The 18637-nt window shown below is 37.7% G+C and overlaps 2 protein-coding genes and 1 pseudogene across 3 annotated transcripts; 2 read left to right on the top strand and 1 right to left on the bottom strand.

The window, feature by feature from the left end:
- Positions 1-1101: 1101 nt before the first annotated feature.
- Positions 1102-6251, bottom strand: LOC135582625 (probable protein S-acyltransferase 7). 2 transcript variants are annotated; one of them, XM_065120395.1, is made up of 5 exons: positions 5786-6251; positions 3989-4171; positions 2540-2836; positions 2059-2292; positions 1102-1973 (listed from the first exon to the last, which is right to left on the bottom strand). In XM_065120395.1, the coding sequence occupies exons 1-5, from the start codon at positions 5882-5884 to the stop codon at positions 1440-1442; spliced, it is 1347 nt and encodes a 448-aa protein (XP_064976467.1). In that variant the 5' UTR covers positions 5885-6251; the 3' UTR covers positions 1102-1439. The 2 variants fall into 2 exon arrangements, with proteins under 2 accessions (XP_064976467.1, XP_018686533.1); XM_018830988.2 differs by lacking the exon at positions 2059-2292.
- A 4287-nt stretch (positions 6252-10538) lies between these two features.
- Positions 10539-12658, top strand: LOC103993452 (glycerophosphodiester phosphodiesterase GDPD1, chloroplastic). The gene is made up of 7 exons (XM_009413528.3): positions 10539-10927; positions 11325-11384; positions 11462-11542; positions 11624-11824; positions 11901-11996; positions 12069-12265; positions 12345-12658. Exons 1-7 carry the CDS (start codon positions 10598-10600, stop codon positions 12571-12573), a joined length of 1194 nt encoding a protein of 397 aa, XP_009411803.2. The 5' UTR covers positions 10539-10597; the 3' UTR covers positions 12574-12658.
- Positions 12659-13965: 1307 nt separating this feature from the next.
- LOC135619587 (pyruvate dehydrogenase E1 component subunit beta-1, mitochondrial-like) lies at positions 13966-18384 on the top strand (annotated as a pseudogene).
- The last annotated feature ends 253 nt before the right edge of the window (positions 18385-18637 follow it).

Here is an 18637-nt window from a genome sequence, read left to right as displayed (position 1 = left end):
GAGGCGAGTGGAGGACGGCTGCCGCCCCGTTCTGTGCGTTGGTTGTGGCGGTGGGGAGGATGTCCACGTGGGCATAGGCGTGCTTCTCTGATTCCGAGGCAAATCCTACGTGGAGATTCTGTCAGGTCATAGCTTTTGCACGTGACGTTTGCTACCGTGCACCGTATATATATACATACATATATATGTATGTATATATATACACAGCCGATTTTAATGGAAACAGATTGATGAGACTACTAAAAAGCATCAACCTGTTACAGTTGCTATTTTATTTTGGAATCATAACAAGCAAATATCCACTAATTTCATCTATCGGATTAATACCTAAATTAACTCAACTTTGATTAAAGGAATTTTGAGATATCTTTTAGTTTCAATGTCTTCTCTTCCTCCCAACACAGATTAACGTTTCTGTACATTCACATACAAATCCACAAATTGATCAAAGGAAAGATCCATAGATAATCAAACAAAAGTATATTACATATAAATTTAGATGAATCACGCTAGTGAAGTCTTTTTTTGTAAAGACAATTACTTAAGTTGCGATGTTCTTGTTTGACTTAAGTAGATAAATGTAATTCAATAATTTTAGACCTTGATAATATAAAATACCCTTAATTATCCTTTAATCTTCATCTAGCACATAAATAGTTCTTAATAATTTCGTATAGTTTTACCCTTTAAGGTGAGCCCAAAAGGCCCACTATTATTTTTTCTACTCCTCGATCAATATAAGATTAATACGAGTAAAAGGGACATTATAGGCTAAGAACATTTACTCCTCAACTCTGTCCCAAAGGTATGAATGTTCAGTGATACACTTGACCTCCGTCAAACAGATCTCAAAGAGGTCCTAAGCTGCTAAGACTGAATCAAGTAATGAGGCACTTCAAACCAATTACCACTCAACCAACATCAAGAAACTGGATTTCCTTCATCAAGCCGTAAACATCTTAGATATCCAAGCTTAAAGCACCATTAGTAGCATGTTGACTAAGAATCCTAACAATATCCCACATTAACATCAGAATTAGAAAAAACCCACTTGATGAATCATGTCAACAGGAAGAAGAAGAAGAGAAGAATGAAACCTGAGGCAAGACCAACTGATTACAAGCTCTTCTGAAATCACAAATACAGGTATGTATATACATGCCAAACAAAGGAGTCCAGTCCGTGACCAGTGTCTTTAAATGTCAAATTATGAGGACACCAATTGCGGCATAAGTTAAAGGAGAAGCAGAGGTAGATAAGAGACTGGAAAACACAAAAACCAAATTACAAGACAACAGTTATCTAGAGTTACAAATTATGCAACCCCCTGGGTAGCTCACAAACCAAATCACATGAAGATACAACAGGCCTTTCATAATGCACATCCTACATCTACAAGATTCCAGACCTCAAGTGTGTGTCCCTGTCCAAATACCTCACTAGTTTCCTGTGGCAATGTTGCTGCTACCATTGCCACTGGCCATCCTATTCGTTTCCCCCCTTGCAGCTTCCACAGGCTGAAGCTCGTATGTTCTCTCCCAGCTCCCACCTCTGCCCCAACTTGAGCGTCTATCGTGCAATGCAGCTTGCACTTCCATGCTCCTTGTTGAAACTGCCTCTCTGCTTAAATCTGTGGATGCTTCGCCAAGCTCACGAACCTTGTCATCCTCTATATTTGCATTGTGTAGACCTTCTTCCAGATCACCAATCTGTGTGATTGCCCTTAATTCATCCCATGTCACAGGCTTCCTACCCATCTCAATGTCACTCACTGCTTTCCCCATGTTTGGACTCATGAAACCTCCACCCGTAGAACGTGGTTGAAAACGTTGTTCTTGTGGCACCCTTGCCCGGAATTTGTTCTTCGAGGGAGGGATGCTTGTAAAAAATATCTCTTTAAAATTCTTGACCACCCCTCTGTCATATGGGTTAGCTCTCCGATCATAACGGTATCTGAAGTTCTCATAAGTTGTCTGGCCAACAAACAAAGAAATGGTCGAAGAAAATAATCAGAAGATACTTATCAAACTTCTTACAACCAGTCACTTGGAATATTACCTGATTGGTACTCATCAGATATAAGTGGAAGACTGAAAGGCCACCCACGAACCAAACAGATAAAAAAGTGTAGACTATGAGAACAATGGAAGCTAAAGTCTTGGTCATTGCTCTCCAGATAGAAATTTGTTCAGCGTTTCTGATTTTTACTATGTACACCCAACAAAATCCAAAGACATAGAGGCAGAGTAAAGTTGTTGAGAAGACAAACATATAGAAGAATCGATAGTTCCTCTGTAGTTAAAACAACAGGCATCAGTAATAGCCAGAAGAAATAAACTCCCAAAAGATCATCTTTTGATCCAAAGACATCTTTGTCAAGAGCAATTAATTCAACTAATTCTTACTAGTATTCATCTAGCAGGAATGGATTGCACACAGTTTTAAGATTTCATTAGTCTCTCGGCAAATTCACTTGTTAATTTAGTGCATATTGGCATAAAAACAGAATCAAACATTTGCATGAGAATTTGCAACTTACAAGCCCGATGCATTGTCCAACCCATGGGCAGTGATGGTCGAAACGTTCAACGCAGTTATTGCAGATCGAGCAATGAGAGCAACGAGGAGGTCGATAGAGCATGCAAGTGTCACAGTATTTCACCTTCACAATTATCCCATTCACATTTACATCCTTTGTCCGTGGTAAGCGTAATTGTGGAGTTCGGACACCTCCAATTTCAGTATTGCCCTCAAAGATTTCGGGTTCTGGAGGATGTGCATTACGAGGTACTATACCCGGATCTCTACCAGAGGCAAGAAGGAGAAGTGTTAAATCCTGAAAAGCAAAGCCCACGTCATGCTTTTTATCTAATAGATATTTTATAAAAAAATTATTGAATAATTCAATGGAAATCATAACTTTTTTTCACTTGAACAAAAGAAAATAGACACCAGGTAAAGATTAAAATTAAGTGGTTCATGGAGGTTATGGATGCAACAAATGACAAAACAGTTAAGACGTTATTCCATTTTTTAAGATGTCTTAAGATTTTTAGAGTAGTTAGTAGACACTTAAAGAAAAGAGAATATTCCATGTTTTGTAATGTACATAGAGTGAACAAACTATAGCCTAGTGAACCACTTGCTCAAAAGAAATAGATAACTAATATATTAAATTAAAAGATTGTGAAGTTATACTTGAAGAAAGATTGACTATAATGCATATGTGACTGCGATGGACTGGCTTTCAGTTTTACCAAGCTTGGGCAAGAGCATAGGCCCAAGTGACTGAGATGAGCTGGGTCCAGATATTAAGATAATAAATGCAAGCCTAAATGTGTACTTAGATGAGCTAGGTGTACCGCTCGGTATACCGTACCGTACCGGTATCGAGCTCAGATCGAAACTCCGGTACGGTACGGACCTTGCATTAAATAACTATTACAATATGTCCTTTACCATTTGCAAATAAACAGAGAGCAATCATATTGATTAGTTCAGATTTAATTGATTTTGATGAAAATGTGGTTCGCATCTTGAAATTAACTTTCTACTTGTTGAACTTGAGTGTCCCCTTGAGGATTTGAGTGAGATTGGATGAGATTTTAGAGGGATTCAGAGAGAATGAGAGGATGAGATGCCAGATAAATTGAGAGAGGAACTTTTGCGAGAGATTAATATAGAACCTAATGGCCTTTTTTTGCATCCAAGAGCCGGATAGTGAGGTTGCCGCCTGATTCAAGCCTAGTAACAGTAACAAATCAAGCAGTAAGCCTAGTTTCTGGCTGGAAACAACCACCCGTAATACCAAACAGGACTGGACCAGGTGGTTTAGCCTGGTCTGTGTGCTCATTCAGGGGTGGACCCGTTGGTCCCATTTTTTAAACCATGTTAGAATCTATAGATTTTGAAAGCAGCATCCAAAATAAAGCAACTAGATACAAATAAAAAAGTCATGATAAAAAGACTAAGATGAAGAAATACTTACATATAAGGTGAAAACAATAGCTGCAACCATTACTGGTAAACCTAGAGTAGTGGAAAAATCATCCATTAGTTTTTTAGCAACCAATGCACAGAAGATTGATACAGGTGCTACAATCATGAATATGGTGAGGAACAATGATCTCCCATCAGGACCAAATATAAACCTTCCTTGAAGAAAAAATATCTGCAAAATATATAGCAAAGATATCAATTAATGACCCCTAATATTAATTTTGCAGTAAAAAGAAATATTTTCACATAGTTGCATAAAATTATTGCAACTCTTCAACTAAAGAAGTCGAAAGTAACACAGGCAAATGGCAGACAGAAGTCATTCCCCTTAAGAAAATAAAAAATACAGTATTCACAAAATTTATGCAAGAATTGATTCAGTGTAAACTAGTATTTATTCAGTATCACACAATGGCAAGACTGTTGGTCGGTACAAATGTTGAATGATTTCATACTTCTATGATGCAAACAGAAAATGTCCTAATCTTATGATGTGCTAACAGGTAAAGATATGCTGCCAGTATTCACAAAATTTATGCAAGAATTGGATCGGTGTAAACTAGTATTTATTCAGTATCACACAATTGCAAGACTGCTGGTTGGTACAAATGTTGAATGATTTCATACTTCTATGATGCATACAGAAAATGTCCTAATCTTATGATGAGCTAACAGGTAAAGATATGATGCCAAGCAAAAATAGCCTGGCTAACTCCTTTCATGTTTAGTTTCATATAAAATATGTACTAATTCATTTCATCGAATCAAGAGATGTTTCATAAATAGTCATCATAAAAGGACCCTAAGATTCAAAAAAAGGTTACTCTTCAGTTTCTCTTGATTGTAAAGATGATTATGACACCTTCGGTCTTGCTGTTTAGTATACGAACTATAATCAATTTCAGAAGTTCATTGATGAAATATGCTAGACTTAGTTAGGATTACACTAGGCTGTATATCAGTATCTAATGCATCATAAGTACAGTAAGTTTCTTCACAAGTGTCATAATGATTCAAAATATACAGAACAGGAAACTGAATGGATAAAAGAAACCCGAAACAGTCCTCACTGTACTCTTGAGTAGATTTTCCTTTCAAGCGCTATGCTAAAGTCCAGAGTGCATGCAAATTAGCATCTTGTATGAATCAGAGTAAACCTCGCAAAAAAGTAAGCATCCTAACAAGCATACTATGTTATGATTATTCAAATGTAAATGCAGGAAGAAGCAGTGAGTTGCACTGTTCTACAAAATGTTTTTCCTTCATTTACTGTATATAAATCTTATTTATTATCGTTGATAATCCATTAAAATGACAGCATGCAGCATCGACACAGAAATTAAACACCACAACAGAATTCCACATTCAGTGACCAACAAGGAACTTGCTAGATCAAATTATTAACCAAATCGTACACTAAAAGCATTGCAGTTTGGTTATCATTCATCATTACAATCAAAAAAGCAGTCAAAATCAAGAAACGTAAACTGCACACAAGATGTAGACCTAAAAACGGGCAGATTCAGAAGACACTTCAAAGAAGCGGGTGACACGATCGCAATTTCTTCATCAAAAATGTAAATTGGACAGAGAATCTAGATTCATATTTTAAGCGCAGATTATGAATGCAGCGCATACGACAAAAAGAAAGATTAAAGCTTTAATTTCCCATTTCCTCCGCCGCAGAAATCACGTTTATGTTCCTGAACAACAAGCCGCCTACGGTTGCCTAATCCAGCTGGAGAGATGCGTCGGTAAAAGTTGGAGGAAATAGATCTACACTTACGTTGCTCCCCTTCCAGACCTGGTACACTCTCGGGGCCTCCGCGCCCGCTGCGCCTGCGGCGGCGAGATCCGGACCCCGAGGAGGCGGGACAACATACATTGGTCCTCACAGGCGCCTCTAAACCACCTCCCTCCCCCCTCCGTAGAAACCTCGGCTCAGCACCAAACCGTCCGCCGGCACCCTAGCGTTCCAACTCGCCCCGTGCCAGAAACAGCCACCGCATCCGGCACTCGCCTCCTCCGCTACGAGTGGTTCCGCTGCTCCACCGCCGGCCACGGCCGCGTCTGGTGGTTCGCTTTTGAGCCTCCGACGAGATCACCAGAGAGAGGCAGGAGGAGGAGGAGGAAGCGGAGGGGGAAGCGTTTTCTCCTTTGCTATTTTGCGTTGGGTTGGGGCACAGCTGTTCTGATATAAACAGAAAACAGGAACCCCTTGAGATCCCGAGCGACCGCCATGTGGTGAGACAGTGAGCAGGATCGCCCTTCGGGAATCATTTCTAGCGCAGGGGGGGAATCAAAGCCATCCAACTTCTAACTATATTATTTAATATCCTTCCCAACTCCCATCATGCCAACTGTTATCATCATTCTCATCACATTGTATTATTCTTTTCTGTCGTGCAATTACATATGATTATTTCTGTGTCAATCTTGGCCAAAGTTTTCAAGTAAGTTATACTTACTTTTAGATTGGAATACAACCTGTTTCATATTAATGACAATTGTATCTATTGAAGCTAAAGTAAGTTATTCTAATACGTGAAGTCATCCGAGATTAAAAAAGTGGAAGTAATATTTTTATACTTGATCTTAAAAAGATAGTATGGTACGTGAAGATTTCATAGGGAGAGTGATTTATAATCAATCCGAGCTATTTCTTAGATACAATATTCCTATGAATATTCTATAAGAAGAGATAGTTTATAATTGATTCAAGTTATCCTTGGACTCCCATTTGCATGAGTAAGTGGGTAAGAGTTATCTAAGCTTTTTTCCTTTATGGTGCTTGCACAGCAGGTGATGGTTAATTGATTGTATTTTCTCTATTATTTGTTCTTCCTTGAACACATACTTTGAGATTTTATAAAGTAGGGGAACCAAAGGCTTATAAGCTTCTAACATCATTCTTACCCTCAAATATGTCTTTTGGAGCTCATTCCAAAAGGGTAAAAATATACAGACTCATCAAAAATAGATAATTCCTCATGAGTCTTCGTACTTGAACCAACGACGATAAAATATTGACTCATCAGAATAACACTAGAAGGTGGGTCATGAGTCCTTTACTTTTTTTTTTTACTTAAAGGGTACTGATAAAAATATTTAGTTCTATTATTAAAAAATTAAAAAAAAAATCAATAACTTATAAGTCTTTCGCATCACCCTTACCCTCTAGACAATTTTATGAAAAAATTGTATGGATTTACTGAAAGTGGATAATTTTTTTATGAGTCTTTAGACTCGCACTACTATCCAATATATATATTTTTATATAATCTTTACCAAAAATATATAATGATATGATGAAGACAGTGGGCCTGGCCATGTCTATGTCCAACGAAGCCCATCACTGCAATAATATAGCAAATAATATACATGATTAAACCGAGTATAAGTGAGTTATTCGATTTATTAATATATTATTGTATGATTGATAGTTCTCTCGAATCGATATGTAAACGTTATCTACACTATTTAATATAATAAAAAAATTCTTAAAAAAATGGATATATCTTTGACTTACGCTTTGGACTGTTATGCTTGTTTTTTATTGCCAAGATTGTGAATATGTCCTTCCAAAGTTGAGTCCATGATCTATGTCTCTTAAAAAGGTTCTTGCATTATGAGCTACACTCGGATTGTGTCACGCATGCACTTGTTTTTTTTATCTTTTTTATAATATAATATATTTTAGCTGTAATTTTCTTTTTTTTAACATCTCCTGTAATATAAGGAAATGAAAGTAATCAATAATGCTAATATAAAATATTATATATGTATACATGTGTGTGCGTACTTATTTGGGAACGATATCAAAAATAATTAAATTAGTTTAATATAATTCTAATCTAAGTGTGTGGTTAGAAAGATATAAGCATTGAACTGATATCTATACAAAGATCGAAGTCGGATAGAATTTTTTAACGCTTAAGTTAATAATAAAAATAAGATAAAGATCAAAGTAAATAATATTTAATCTTAAATTAAGGTGATACGATGGGTGTTTCATTATTAATCCAATTTGAAAAAATATTTTACGATATAGATTGAATGTTTTAAGTATATTTTATATTTGATTAATGTCTATGTGGATCATATATATATATATATATGCAAACCTTTGTTATTTTAACTCATGTATAATGAAGCTAGTTGACTAATAAATTCTTTTTTATTCTAAACCTTATTAGGAGATAACAAGACGTCTTCTTGTAGTTGGTGGGATCGTTTCTTTCTCTAAGCCTTAGAGAGAGATTTCCTAATGCAGCAGTCAAAAGAATGCCATAATGCAATGCTGGAGGATAAGCACAACAACCGATGCACAGCTTTCCGAGGAGCCCATAGTGTCAGCTGCATTCTCCATATCTTATTCCTGGAACTCATGGCCACCTCCGTGGCACTGCATCATCCTTGACGAGGACGAGAATAATGCGCAACAGCCCCCCTCAAATAATGTCTGTCACATGTAGGGTTTGATAATTATGTAGAACAGCTCTCCCACCTTCTCCTGTGAAAATGGATTGTCCACAAAGCAGATAAGCTTCATCGCTCTCTCTCTCTCTTGCGCGTCCACCAAAATGTGTAGCGGACAGCAGGGATGACACCAACTGATGGAGCTGCTCCAGTCGAGACAAAGCATCAAATTGTTTTTGTTGTGAGCTGCTCCATCATTCACCAAATGATGTTGCTGATGTATGTCTCTGTAAAGGATATTGTGACCTTAAGGTGCAGATACAGCCATCCCCAGATGGCCTGAAATGGAGGTGAGATGGAACTTGCAACTGTGGAAGGTATTGATGTTACCAATTGGAAGGATATGAGAAAGGAAGCTATTTAAGTGGTTTAAATCACCAACAAACACCTTAGAGTTGATATTATACTTTCTCATATACTATACGTGGAAGCACAATTATCCATTCATGTTAGATCTGTGAGAGGGGATGGATATATCCTTAAATAATTTATAGGGTAATTAAATCCACTTAACTAGTAGAAGATCTGATCTCTAGTTCTCTCACCATCAAAACTTCAAAAGCCAACCTAACTAAATAGGATCTTTTTTCCTTGTGCAAATTTATGATAAAAAAATCATAATTTTTTAGATAAATTTAATTAATTTTAATTCTTGTATTTATGTCTTGCATCTTTATTCTTAGGTCATATAATATGTCATCTCGTCGTCACAGATATGTTACTCACTTGTTGAACTTTGTAGCTTATCTTATTATTATATAATTGTTTTAGATTAACTTGTCCGAGTTGAGGTAATGGAATAATACTAAACAAGTTTAGGTAAGTTTTTTATGATTTGACATGATGTTGTTATAAAAATACAACTTGTTTCTAATATTATTCAAACAAATCCAAATCGATATACTGTAAAGGTTAAAGACCTTACTATTGTTTGAAAGTTTAGAATGCATAAAATTTTATGCTGATATAAACTTATGGTAAATGGTTGATTTTATGATTATAGTAATTCTTGCTCATATGGGTTTATAAATGGTTGTAAATGATTTTTGAGTTTGACTTTGAGTTTAATTGAGTGATCGAATGATGTATTGCATGATTATAAATTACACAAGTTGAACGAGAATTTAATACTCATAATGTTATGGATTTTTATGTCTTCGATCCTTAGTTTAGATTATGGATGATCGATAATTTTCTTGATTTAAAATAAGTTCACACCTCTTAAATACTATTTAAGGGTGTAATAGAGATGATATCAACTCAAGCATAAATCTCCGCACATATTCATTTTTTACATCAATTTTTTTAAAAAAATTATCTCGATGTATCTTTTAGAGAAAAATCTAAAGACAATCAAATATAAATATTTATCCTCAGTCCCATCGGAGACCTATGAAGAATTTATAAATTAATCAAATCTTAAATTTCAAAATAAGTCATTTCCATATTAAGATTTTTCATCCTCTAAAAATATTGTCCGTCCAAAATACTTGTTAGAGCCCTACAAATTTTATCTACATTTTTTATTATAGTTAATATTGTATCTTGATTCTGACTATATCACTTCAAGCTTATCTTTTTGAAGCTGATCTATTTCAACCCATTTATGATCTTGAATTAACACTTTCAAGATTTATTCACATATCAGGATCCCTTGTTAATTTCACGAGACATGAGATCATCGATGAGAGAGAGTGAGAGAGGTAGGGAGAGAAAGAATAGAAGGAGGGTGGCAGAGAGAGAAAGAGAGAGAGAGAGAGAGAGAGAGAGAGAGAGAATATAAGGGCGGCCGACAAAGAGAGAGAGAGAGAGAGAGAATGGAAGGGTGGCCAACTCGTAAATCCAAGAACGGGTTATTGGCGCGTTAATTACTGTTACAGCGGATCACGTCCTGTCTCATCGGGTCAAACCTCGACATGCACGCGCCAACAGACGCCACCGCGATGTCAGCGGACCAGACCGTCGCTCTGCATCAAGATTCGCGCATGCATCCACCCAACAGGCGTGGCTCCAGGTCACGCGGCTTCCAGCTCCGCACAATACACGCATCTACGGATAAGATCCGGTGTCGCAAGGGAGGTGGGTGTCGGAGACACGCAACCTTCCGGCCGCTTCCCTCATGGCCTTTAAAGCGCCCCCCGACTCTCCTCCGCCCCTGTGCTTCACCGGTTTCACGATACCTAAAGCACGTCGGTTTCGTGGTCCGACTGGGTTAACGATGGCTCTCAAGGCCGTCCACGTGACCGACGTCCCCAACCTCGACCAGGTCCCGGTGAACCCCTCCATCCCCAGGGCCGCGAGAGGGTTCGTGTTGGTGGGGCACCGTGGGAAGGGGATGAACGCGCTGGGTTCGACGGACCGGAGAATGAGGGCGGTGAAGGAGAACTCCCTCCTCTCCTTCAACCGCGCCGCCCTCTTCCCCATCGACTTCGTCGAGTTTGACGTCCAGGTACAATTAGTCACCCCCCTTCTCCCCTCTCTCCCTCCCCGCCGTTACTTCGGCCGGTAGCTCCTCCGTCGTCGGCATCGTGGCACGCGGCTCGTGGAACCGAACCGGCGATTAATCGCCTTGTGGGGCCGCCGATTTATTTTTTTCTTGGTCTTCTTTATATCTTCGACTCCTCCGTCGATTTCTCGACGGCAATGCAGTGGAAATATAGATTTGGCGTCGATGGGTTAGCATATTTCTCTCTTGATTGATATATATATAGATTTTAGCACTCCGATTTTTAGGTACTGATTTATGCGTTCTTTTTTTTTGGGTTTTTCTTCGAAAATAAAAAGGAATAGTGTGGGTGAGGATGAGACTACTGTAGAAGAGACCCATGAAGTGTCATTTTTTGTAGGTGACCAAAGACGACGTCCCCATCATCTTCCATGACGACAAAATCCTCACCGAAGATGCTGTATGTATCTTCTTCCATGTCTGTCTTCCTTGCTTTAAATCATTGTTATATCTTCTTCCGGCTATGGATCAATGCAGGGTAAGATCTTGGAGAAGCACGTCACGGATCTTTACCTGGAAGAATTCCTTTCGTACGGGCCTCAGAGAGAGCCCGGCAAGGTCTGCTTCTTGAACGAGATCCGACAGCGATGAGTTCGCTCTTGCATCAATGTAAATGGCATGTAATTGATGTCGTTCCAGGTGGGGAAATCGTTGCTCAGAAGGACCAAGGACGGGAGGGTTTTGAGCTGGAAGGTGGAGGACGACGACTCCCTCTGCACATTGCAGGAAGCGTTCGAGAAAGTTGACTCTCGTTTGGGCTTCAACATCGAGCTCAAATTCGTTGACCACGCGGTGTACCAGCTGGAAGATCTTACTCACGCTCTTGAGGCCGTCTTGAAGGTCTGCTCAAATTAACCTGTCCAAATGGGTTGGATCAGCAACGTAACGTGTTCTTGACTTGGCTGCTGCTCATCAGGTTGTGCACAAGCACGCAAACTGCAGGCCCATCATCTTCTCCACCTTCCAACCTGATGCAGCACCGCTGCTGAGGAAACTTCAATCGGCTCACCCTGTAACTTTTATTCTACTGCATTCAACAACAGGTTTAGGATGGAAAACATAGCTCATGTTTCTTACAAACCAGGTCTTCTTTCTCACCAATGGAGGCACTGAAACATTTGATGATGTGAGAAGGAACTCACTGGATGAGGCCATCAAGCTGTGCCTGGAAGGTGGCCTGCAAGGCATCGTCTCAGAAGTGAGAGGAGTGTTCAGAACCCCATCGACAGTGTCAAGAATCAAAGAATCCAACCTTTCCCTGTTAACTTATGGCCAGCTGAAGTATGCTCGGTGATTCATTCCTTGGTTTAAGATTGCTGATCTGAACTTGATCCTTAACCCTGTCTCATTTTTGCTGCAGCAATGTTCCTGAAGCCGTCTACTTGCAGCATCTAATGGGAATCGATGGTGTGATCGTCGATCTCGTCGACGAGATAACAGAGGCCGTTTCGGATCTTACCAAACCAGCTTCAGCTCATGAAGGAGGTGAAAGCTTCTCCGGTTCGCTAGAACAGAGACAAAGACCCAACTTCTCGCAGCAGGAGCTCTCGTTCCTGCTCAAGCTTATACCTGAGCTGGTGCAGCATTAATGGAGTCACAGTAGGAAATTGTATTAGAAATTATCCACACAAATGAAACAATGGAGATGAAAAGCTCCAAGAAAAATAATCCTCAGTGCACTGCTCTCCAACTGCGACGATTTGGTGTCACAATTCATCATCCATTTTTGGTGTCTTTAATGCCCTAAAATATATCTTTAATTCACAAGAAAAAGATGAGAAACGAATGAATGATATTAAAATATATCGAATCGGATGAAGGCATGTATCTTAAGCCCATCAGTGACGAGCATGATGAAGGCAGATTCAACCTGAACTTGGAATACATTTCAAGCCAATCTCAAATTTGAGTTGCGAGAACTCAGTTGACGCCAGAAGTCTTTATCTTTCAATTGGTGACGTACGGTGTACACTCCAATATTAAAAGATGATATAGGAAATTAGATTAAAAGAAACAAAAAAAAGATAAATTAATTGTGTTGTCGAATACGAAAAACACAAATATCTTTGGCCATCAAAATGTACTAAAAATAATACATAAAATTTTTTTATATATGGGAAAATTCCTAAAAAAGACTCTCTTTTTTAGCTTTTCTCAATAAGTTTCCTCATTTTCATAATTCTCTAATAGCGCCATTTTTTCTCCAATAGCTTTTCCCATTTTTCTCAATTTATTATTTTATTATTATTTTTCTCTTTTTTTACCATTTTTACTACATATTTTATTACTGCCTTATTATTTTACTACATATTTTATTATTTTATAATTCGCTTTTTTTTATTAATCAATCCAATTATAATATTTTAAATAATACTAAAAAATCATAATGCAGTACAAAAACACAATGCTACAATATTATTTTCCTAGTATTTGTTGAAAATATTATTTTTATATTATGATAATATATTTTTGAGATATATATATATATATATATATATATATATATATATATATATATATATATATATATATATATATATATATATATATATATATATACACACACACACACCATTTCCAGTATATTATTCCCATCGAGATCGTCAGCGGCGGCGTACTCTTTCCTCGTTACGTTACGTAACCGTCGCCGTCTCCAATCTCTTCGCTCCTTTTCCTCCTATTCTCACTTCACGCCGCCTTCGATTTCGAGGTACTCTTTCTCCTCTGCTCCACTCTTGATTCCCGACGCTCATAGCTGTGTCCGTTCATCTCTTTTACCTTTTATTTTGGTGCCGACTCCAAAGTCGAAGAGCCAAGGGACTGAGATCTTATAGCTGCTCCACTAATCTCCCCCTTCTTGTTTCTTAAGACTGATCGCATTGCATATCCAAAGCAAAGGTGGTCTCTTGATATGCCTTTGGGCGTCTATTACGATGAATCGGAAATGATTTTTCTTTCTCGGTCCTTCGATTGATAGGAAGATGTGGGGGATCGCGCGGCGGAAGGTCGGATATGGACTCCTTGTTATGTCGATTCATGTGTCTCCTCTTTTGTTTTTGGTTGTTGGATTGGAGACATGACTCTCTTTTCTCACATTAAAAATATGGTTTTTTTTTGTTTTTTGTATTTGTCTCTTTGAGAACCTTGGGCAGGCATTGCAGAAGGTTCTGCCTGCAGGATCGGTTTCGCAGAAGAATACACGACAGCAGCAAAAGAGGTAATGTTTTATACTTAATTCTTTTATTTGCATTTTCAGCTGATCCGTCAGAAAGAGGTGGCGATGAACTACTGTGAAGTACTGGTATTTTCTGTGGTTTCTAGCATTACCAATTTACGGTTTTCCATTGTGTTTAATATTCTTGTTCTTTTGGGTTCTATTATTATCTTTGGCTTTAATATGCAGAATTTTCACGTAAATATTGTTATGTCATTTACTTTTCGGCCAGTCTTTTAAAACCTGTTTTAATCTGACTATTAGATTAGATCGAATCTTCACTTCCTAAAGGGGCATATAACATTTGCTGAAACATTCTGTACAACCAGAACAAGTATGTATTTTTGTTAGCTTAGATCACAGATAACTACAAAATCTCGGTGCTATGCTGTTTATTATTTATTAATCTTTGTCCTTGCTTTTGAACAGCATTTATGGAAGGACACAGAACCTTATCTTATGCATCTCTTTCTCACAGATGACGGTGCGTGAAGCGCTTAACTCTGCGCTTGATGAGGAGATGTCAGCAGACCACAGTTTTCTTGATGGGTGAAGAGGTAAAACAATGAAATGGTTGTTGAGAATTTTGGTTTCTTGTGTTTCTTTTCTTGTTCTAACAAATCATTTACCTTGTTAGGTTGGAGAGTACCAGGGTGCCTATAAGGTTGGACTGTAGCTTTGCATTTGGGAGTTTCTCCATCTTTTATTAACTATCCTGCACATGTTTTTGTTTCAACAAAGTGATGTCACTACCTCATCAATTGTCTATGATTGTAGATATCCAAGGGTCTTCTCGAGAAATATGGTCCTGATAGAGTGCTCGATACTCCAATTACAGAGGTTTGCATAATGCATTTATTTTCTCCTTTTCAATGTGCGTTTATTGCTTTATATTACCTCTTAATGTAGACATCTCTATTCTTAATCTAAATTGTATTTTCTGGTTGCAAGTTAGACATCTCTATTCTTAATGTAGACATCTCTATTCTTAATCTAAATATATCCATCCCATATATTTATCCGTGTTTGTAGGCTGGATTTGCAGGGATTGGTGTTGGTGCAGCTTACTATGGTCTTCGGCCTGTTGTAAAATTTATGATATTTAACTTCTCTATGCAGGTTAGAGTTGCTATTTCATATTCTACACAGTTGACTGTTTGTCAGTGATTCGTTCCTGTCACATTATTGTTGAAATCATGGTAAGAATGGTCTGAACAAAGGTGTCCAAGTTACACTGTATCAAGAGTTAGGTTATCACTTGGCTGATCAACTGGGAAAAGATTTTTCTAAATGATGAATGCTGATCAAAATGGCCATGGTTCTTATCTAATCTATCTAGGCTTAATAGGGAAGTCTAATTCAACTTTATGTGGATGAGTTGACAAATGTTGTAATCTTCATAGTTGAGTAATATATAGATATAAATGTTGCAGAAAAGGTTCTCAGTATTTACATGCATGTGTACGTTTGTGGTTGAGTTTTCCTTGATGACCATAACAAATCACTATGATGGATTGAGTTAATTTTTCACTTAGTTTCACATAGCAAATAAATATATGACTAAGTTTCAAAATTTGGGAAAAATGGAGACTCAAGAAAAATTGAAATAGTTTTATTGTCACTGGTTATCAAAATTGCACTGCATGGTTGCAGATATCACTAACAAATATCTCAAAACTTACAACCATGAGAAACTATGAGGAGGGTCATATGGGTACTTTGCTAATGATACAATTGTTGTTGTGTGGTTTGCATATAATATGCTCAATTAAATTTTATCGAAAGATTGTTATGTTTTATGCCAATCTTTGGTGATGCTAAGGATATATTGCTTGGTGTTGGATGGATAACAATTAATTTACTATTTCCTATTCTGTTGTTTCTGTTGCATGATAAAATTCTTTCCATAAACTTCAAAATTTGGCAATGTATGTGTAGTCAACTGAACATTGAACCTTGGAGTTGAGGACTGGTGAATTGAGTGTTATTTAGCAACCAAATGTGTATGACAGACATATTCTGAAGTGGAATATATTTGGCTTTTACATGCTGCTATAGTTTTAACGTTATAAATCTTTAAACTTGTGTTGGAGGCGATTGATCATATAATCAATTCTGCTGCAAAGTCCAACTGCATGTCAGTGGGCCAGATATCTGTACCTATTGTATTTAGAGGACCGAATGGTGCTAACGCTGGAGTTGATGTTCAACATTCACAGGTGTCTATGGAACTAGATTCTTCTACAATTTATCATTTCTGTTATTATTGTGCCATACATAGATAGAGCCATTGTTATACTGTTTCATATTAGCATCCGTCATTATGGTAACATAATCAGCTCGGTGTTATGTTCAAAAGGGGTAAAGCTATTAGAAATCAAATATGGACCTGTGAGATATAGCATATTATTTTGTAGTCTTTTTAGAGTCATCATTCCACTTTGCATTTTCAATTGCACCTAGGACCTCAATTACCAAAGTATTTGTTAATAATGATTATTCTGGTTTATGAAGACCTATTAAACGTTTGCTTATCTTTTTTATTTTCTTGGGTAGTTGAATTGTCTTTTTTAGCAAATAAACAAAAAAGGAAGACAAGTGGCTGAGAAGTTGTCACAACAAAGAAATTTTATTATTTGGCTGCATTAGTTCATTCACCCCTATACTTCTTCATGGTTTGAGAAGAAGTGCTCAAACATATTGGTGCTGGGCTTGCATTTCTTACTGTTGCTGTATAAAGTTCGTTGGGTAGTATCTGATTAAGTATATATGTTCTGTAAATTCTTCAATCCTTCTCTTCTAGTTATTATAAAATGGAAGGTGCAAGGGTCAATACATAGTTCCTGTGTTAATGTAGCTGGACTTGCTGCTCAATGACGTAGAATTTTCTTGCAATCCTTATTTGTTATGCCACAATTCTTCTGGAAGTCAGGTGTATGTGCATGACTACACTTAACAGCAATGGCAATTAATATGCAATGTTGAGTGCTTACAATGGGAACCTTACAGTGCTATGCAGCATGGTATGCCCACGTTCCTGGTCTAAAGGTGTTTCAGTCCATATTCCGCTGAAGATTCTCGAGGGTTGCTAAAGGCTGATATCAGGGAGCCTGATCCAGTTGTTTTCCTTGAAAATGAGCTTCTGTATGTAGCAGCCATCAAATTCTCAAATCATGTGATCTGTTAAAGCTTGATACTGAAGACATATTTGCATCTATGTTTGGCTTTTCAGATATGGAGAGTCATTTCCTATTTCAGCCGAAGTATTTGATTCCAGTTTCTGCCTTCCAATAGGGAAGGCCAAGGTATGTTTTCTTGATGGTTACATGTATGCTAAAAATTCCATTCTATTTCAGTTAATTTCTGATTCACTTCCATTGACAGATCGAACGAGAAGGAAAATATGTAACAATAACATCATTTTCAAAGATGGTTGGGCATGCTCTGCAGGTGTAAAGAATCAAGATATTGGTCTGAATAAGTTGACTGATGGCGTAAATTTTGACTTATTGCTCCCCTCCTCCTTTCTGGCGTAAATTTGAGAATCACTGTATAGGGACTTTTCAGCATCTCAACCTTGGCTCTTAGGTCTCTTTCTATCTCTCCTTGCACCACTAATACTAATTGTCTCACCTCATCTAACCATAAGAAGAAATGCATCACTTTTTTGCTAGTTTTCACAATCTTTACTGGATGCTTCTGTTTAAACATTCATCTACTTTCTTTGAATGCAAACTCAGGTTGCAGAGATACTTTCAAAGGAATCAGTGCTGAGGTAGATGACATAGTGCGTGCAGTAAAGCGTGCATTCTATCGATCGATCCTGATGGCTGCGACAACTTAGTTCGGTAGACCCCCAACACTGAGAAAATAATCTCCATTCTTTTCATACACAATATGTGACAGCAGATCTGAACTTTTTGCTTCTGCTGAAAGGCTGAAACTACCAACAATGTATGTAGCCATTGTTGATACTGTTCAACAATGAAAAAGTTCAGATCCTTGGAGTTGTTTCCTATTTGATCTTAACTTTTGATGAGAACTCATCATGTATATGTTTTTATTTTTCTTTAGTATTACCTGTCATCTTAAATGATTAAGGTATCTTGTAAGATTTTTTTGCATTATTTTACCATCCAATTCTTTGTGAGTCGATTATGTAGTGTTGGCAATATGGGTTTGCTAGATGTAATAAAATGTGCAAGATGAATGCAGCATCCACTGCTCTAAGGATATCAACATATTCTGAATGTAGCATTTATTAAGGTCTTTAGTATGCATCTATGTGTGAAGAGAATACAGAGCTACGCTCGAGGGCAGAAACGTCATTTCCAGGCAGACGGGGTTCTGACACCCGAAGTGCCTGCTCTCGGCGCGTCGTGCGCGGCCGTCGCTGTCGCCTCCCGTACGACGCCTGCGTACGTTCCTCCCGCCCCGAC

This window comes from Musa acuminata, chromosome BXJ2-8, assembly GCF_036884655.1.
Source record: "Musa acuminata AAA Group cultivar baxijiao chromosome BXJ2-8, Cavendish_Baxijiao_AAA, whole genome shotgun sequence".
In the NCBI taxonomy this organism is placed as follows: domain Eukaryota; kingdom Viridiplantae; phylum Streptophyta; class Magnoliopsida; order Zingiberales; family Musaceae; genus Musa; species Musa acuminata.
This window is presented reverse-complemented; position numbering and strand designations above follow the sequence as displayed.

Bases quoted from the DNA above. Each gene is read 5' to 3' on its own strand.
- LOC135582625 (XM_065120395.1), bottom strand. From the start codon at position 5,884: ATGTATGTTGTCCCGCCTCCTCGGGGTCCGGATCTCGCCGCCGCAGGC. The intron at 4,172-5,785 runs GTAAGTGTAGAT...TATATTTTGCAG, and splicing joins AGGTCTGGAAGGGGAGCAAC to ATATTTTTTCTTCAAGGAAG. The intron at 2,837-3,988 runs GTAAGTATTTCT...TTTGCTTTTCAG, and splicing joins CTATTGTTTTCACCTTATAT to GATTTAACACTTCTCCTTCT.
- LOC103993452 (XM_009413528.3), top strand. From the start codon at position 10,598: ATGGCCTTTAAAGCGCCCCCCGACTCTCCTCCGCCCCTGTGCTTCACC. The intron at 11,825-11,900 runs GTCTGCTCAAAT...GCTGCTCATCAG, and splicing joins CTCTTGAGGCCGTCTTGAAG to GTTGTGCACAAGCACGCAAA. The intron at 11,997-12,068 runs GTAACTTTTATT...CTTACAAACCAG, and splicing joins AACTTCAATCGGCTCACCCT to GTCTTCTTTCTCACCAATGG.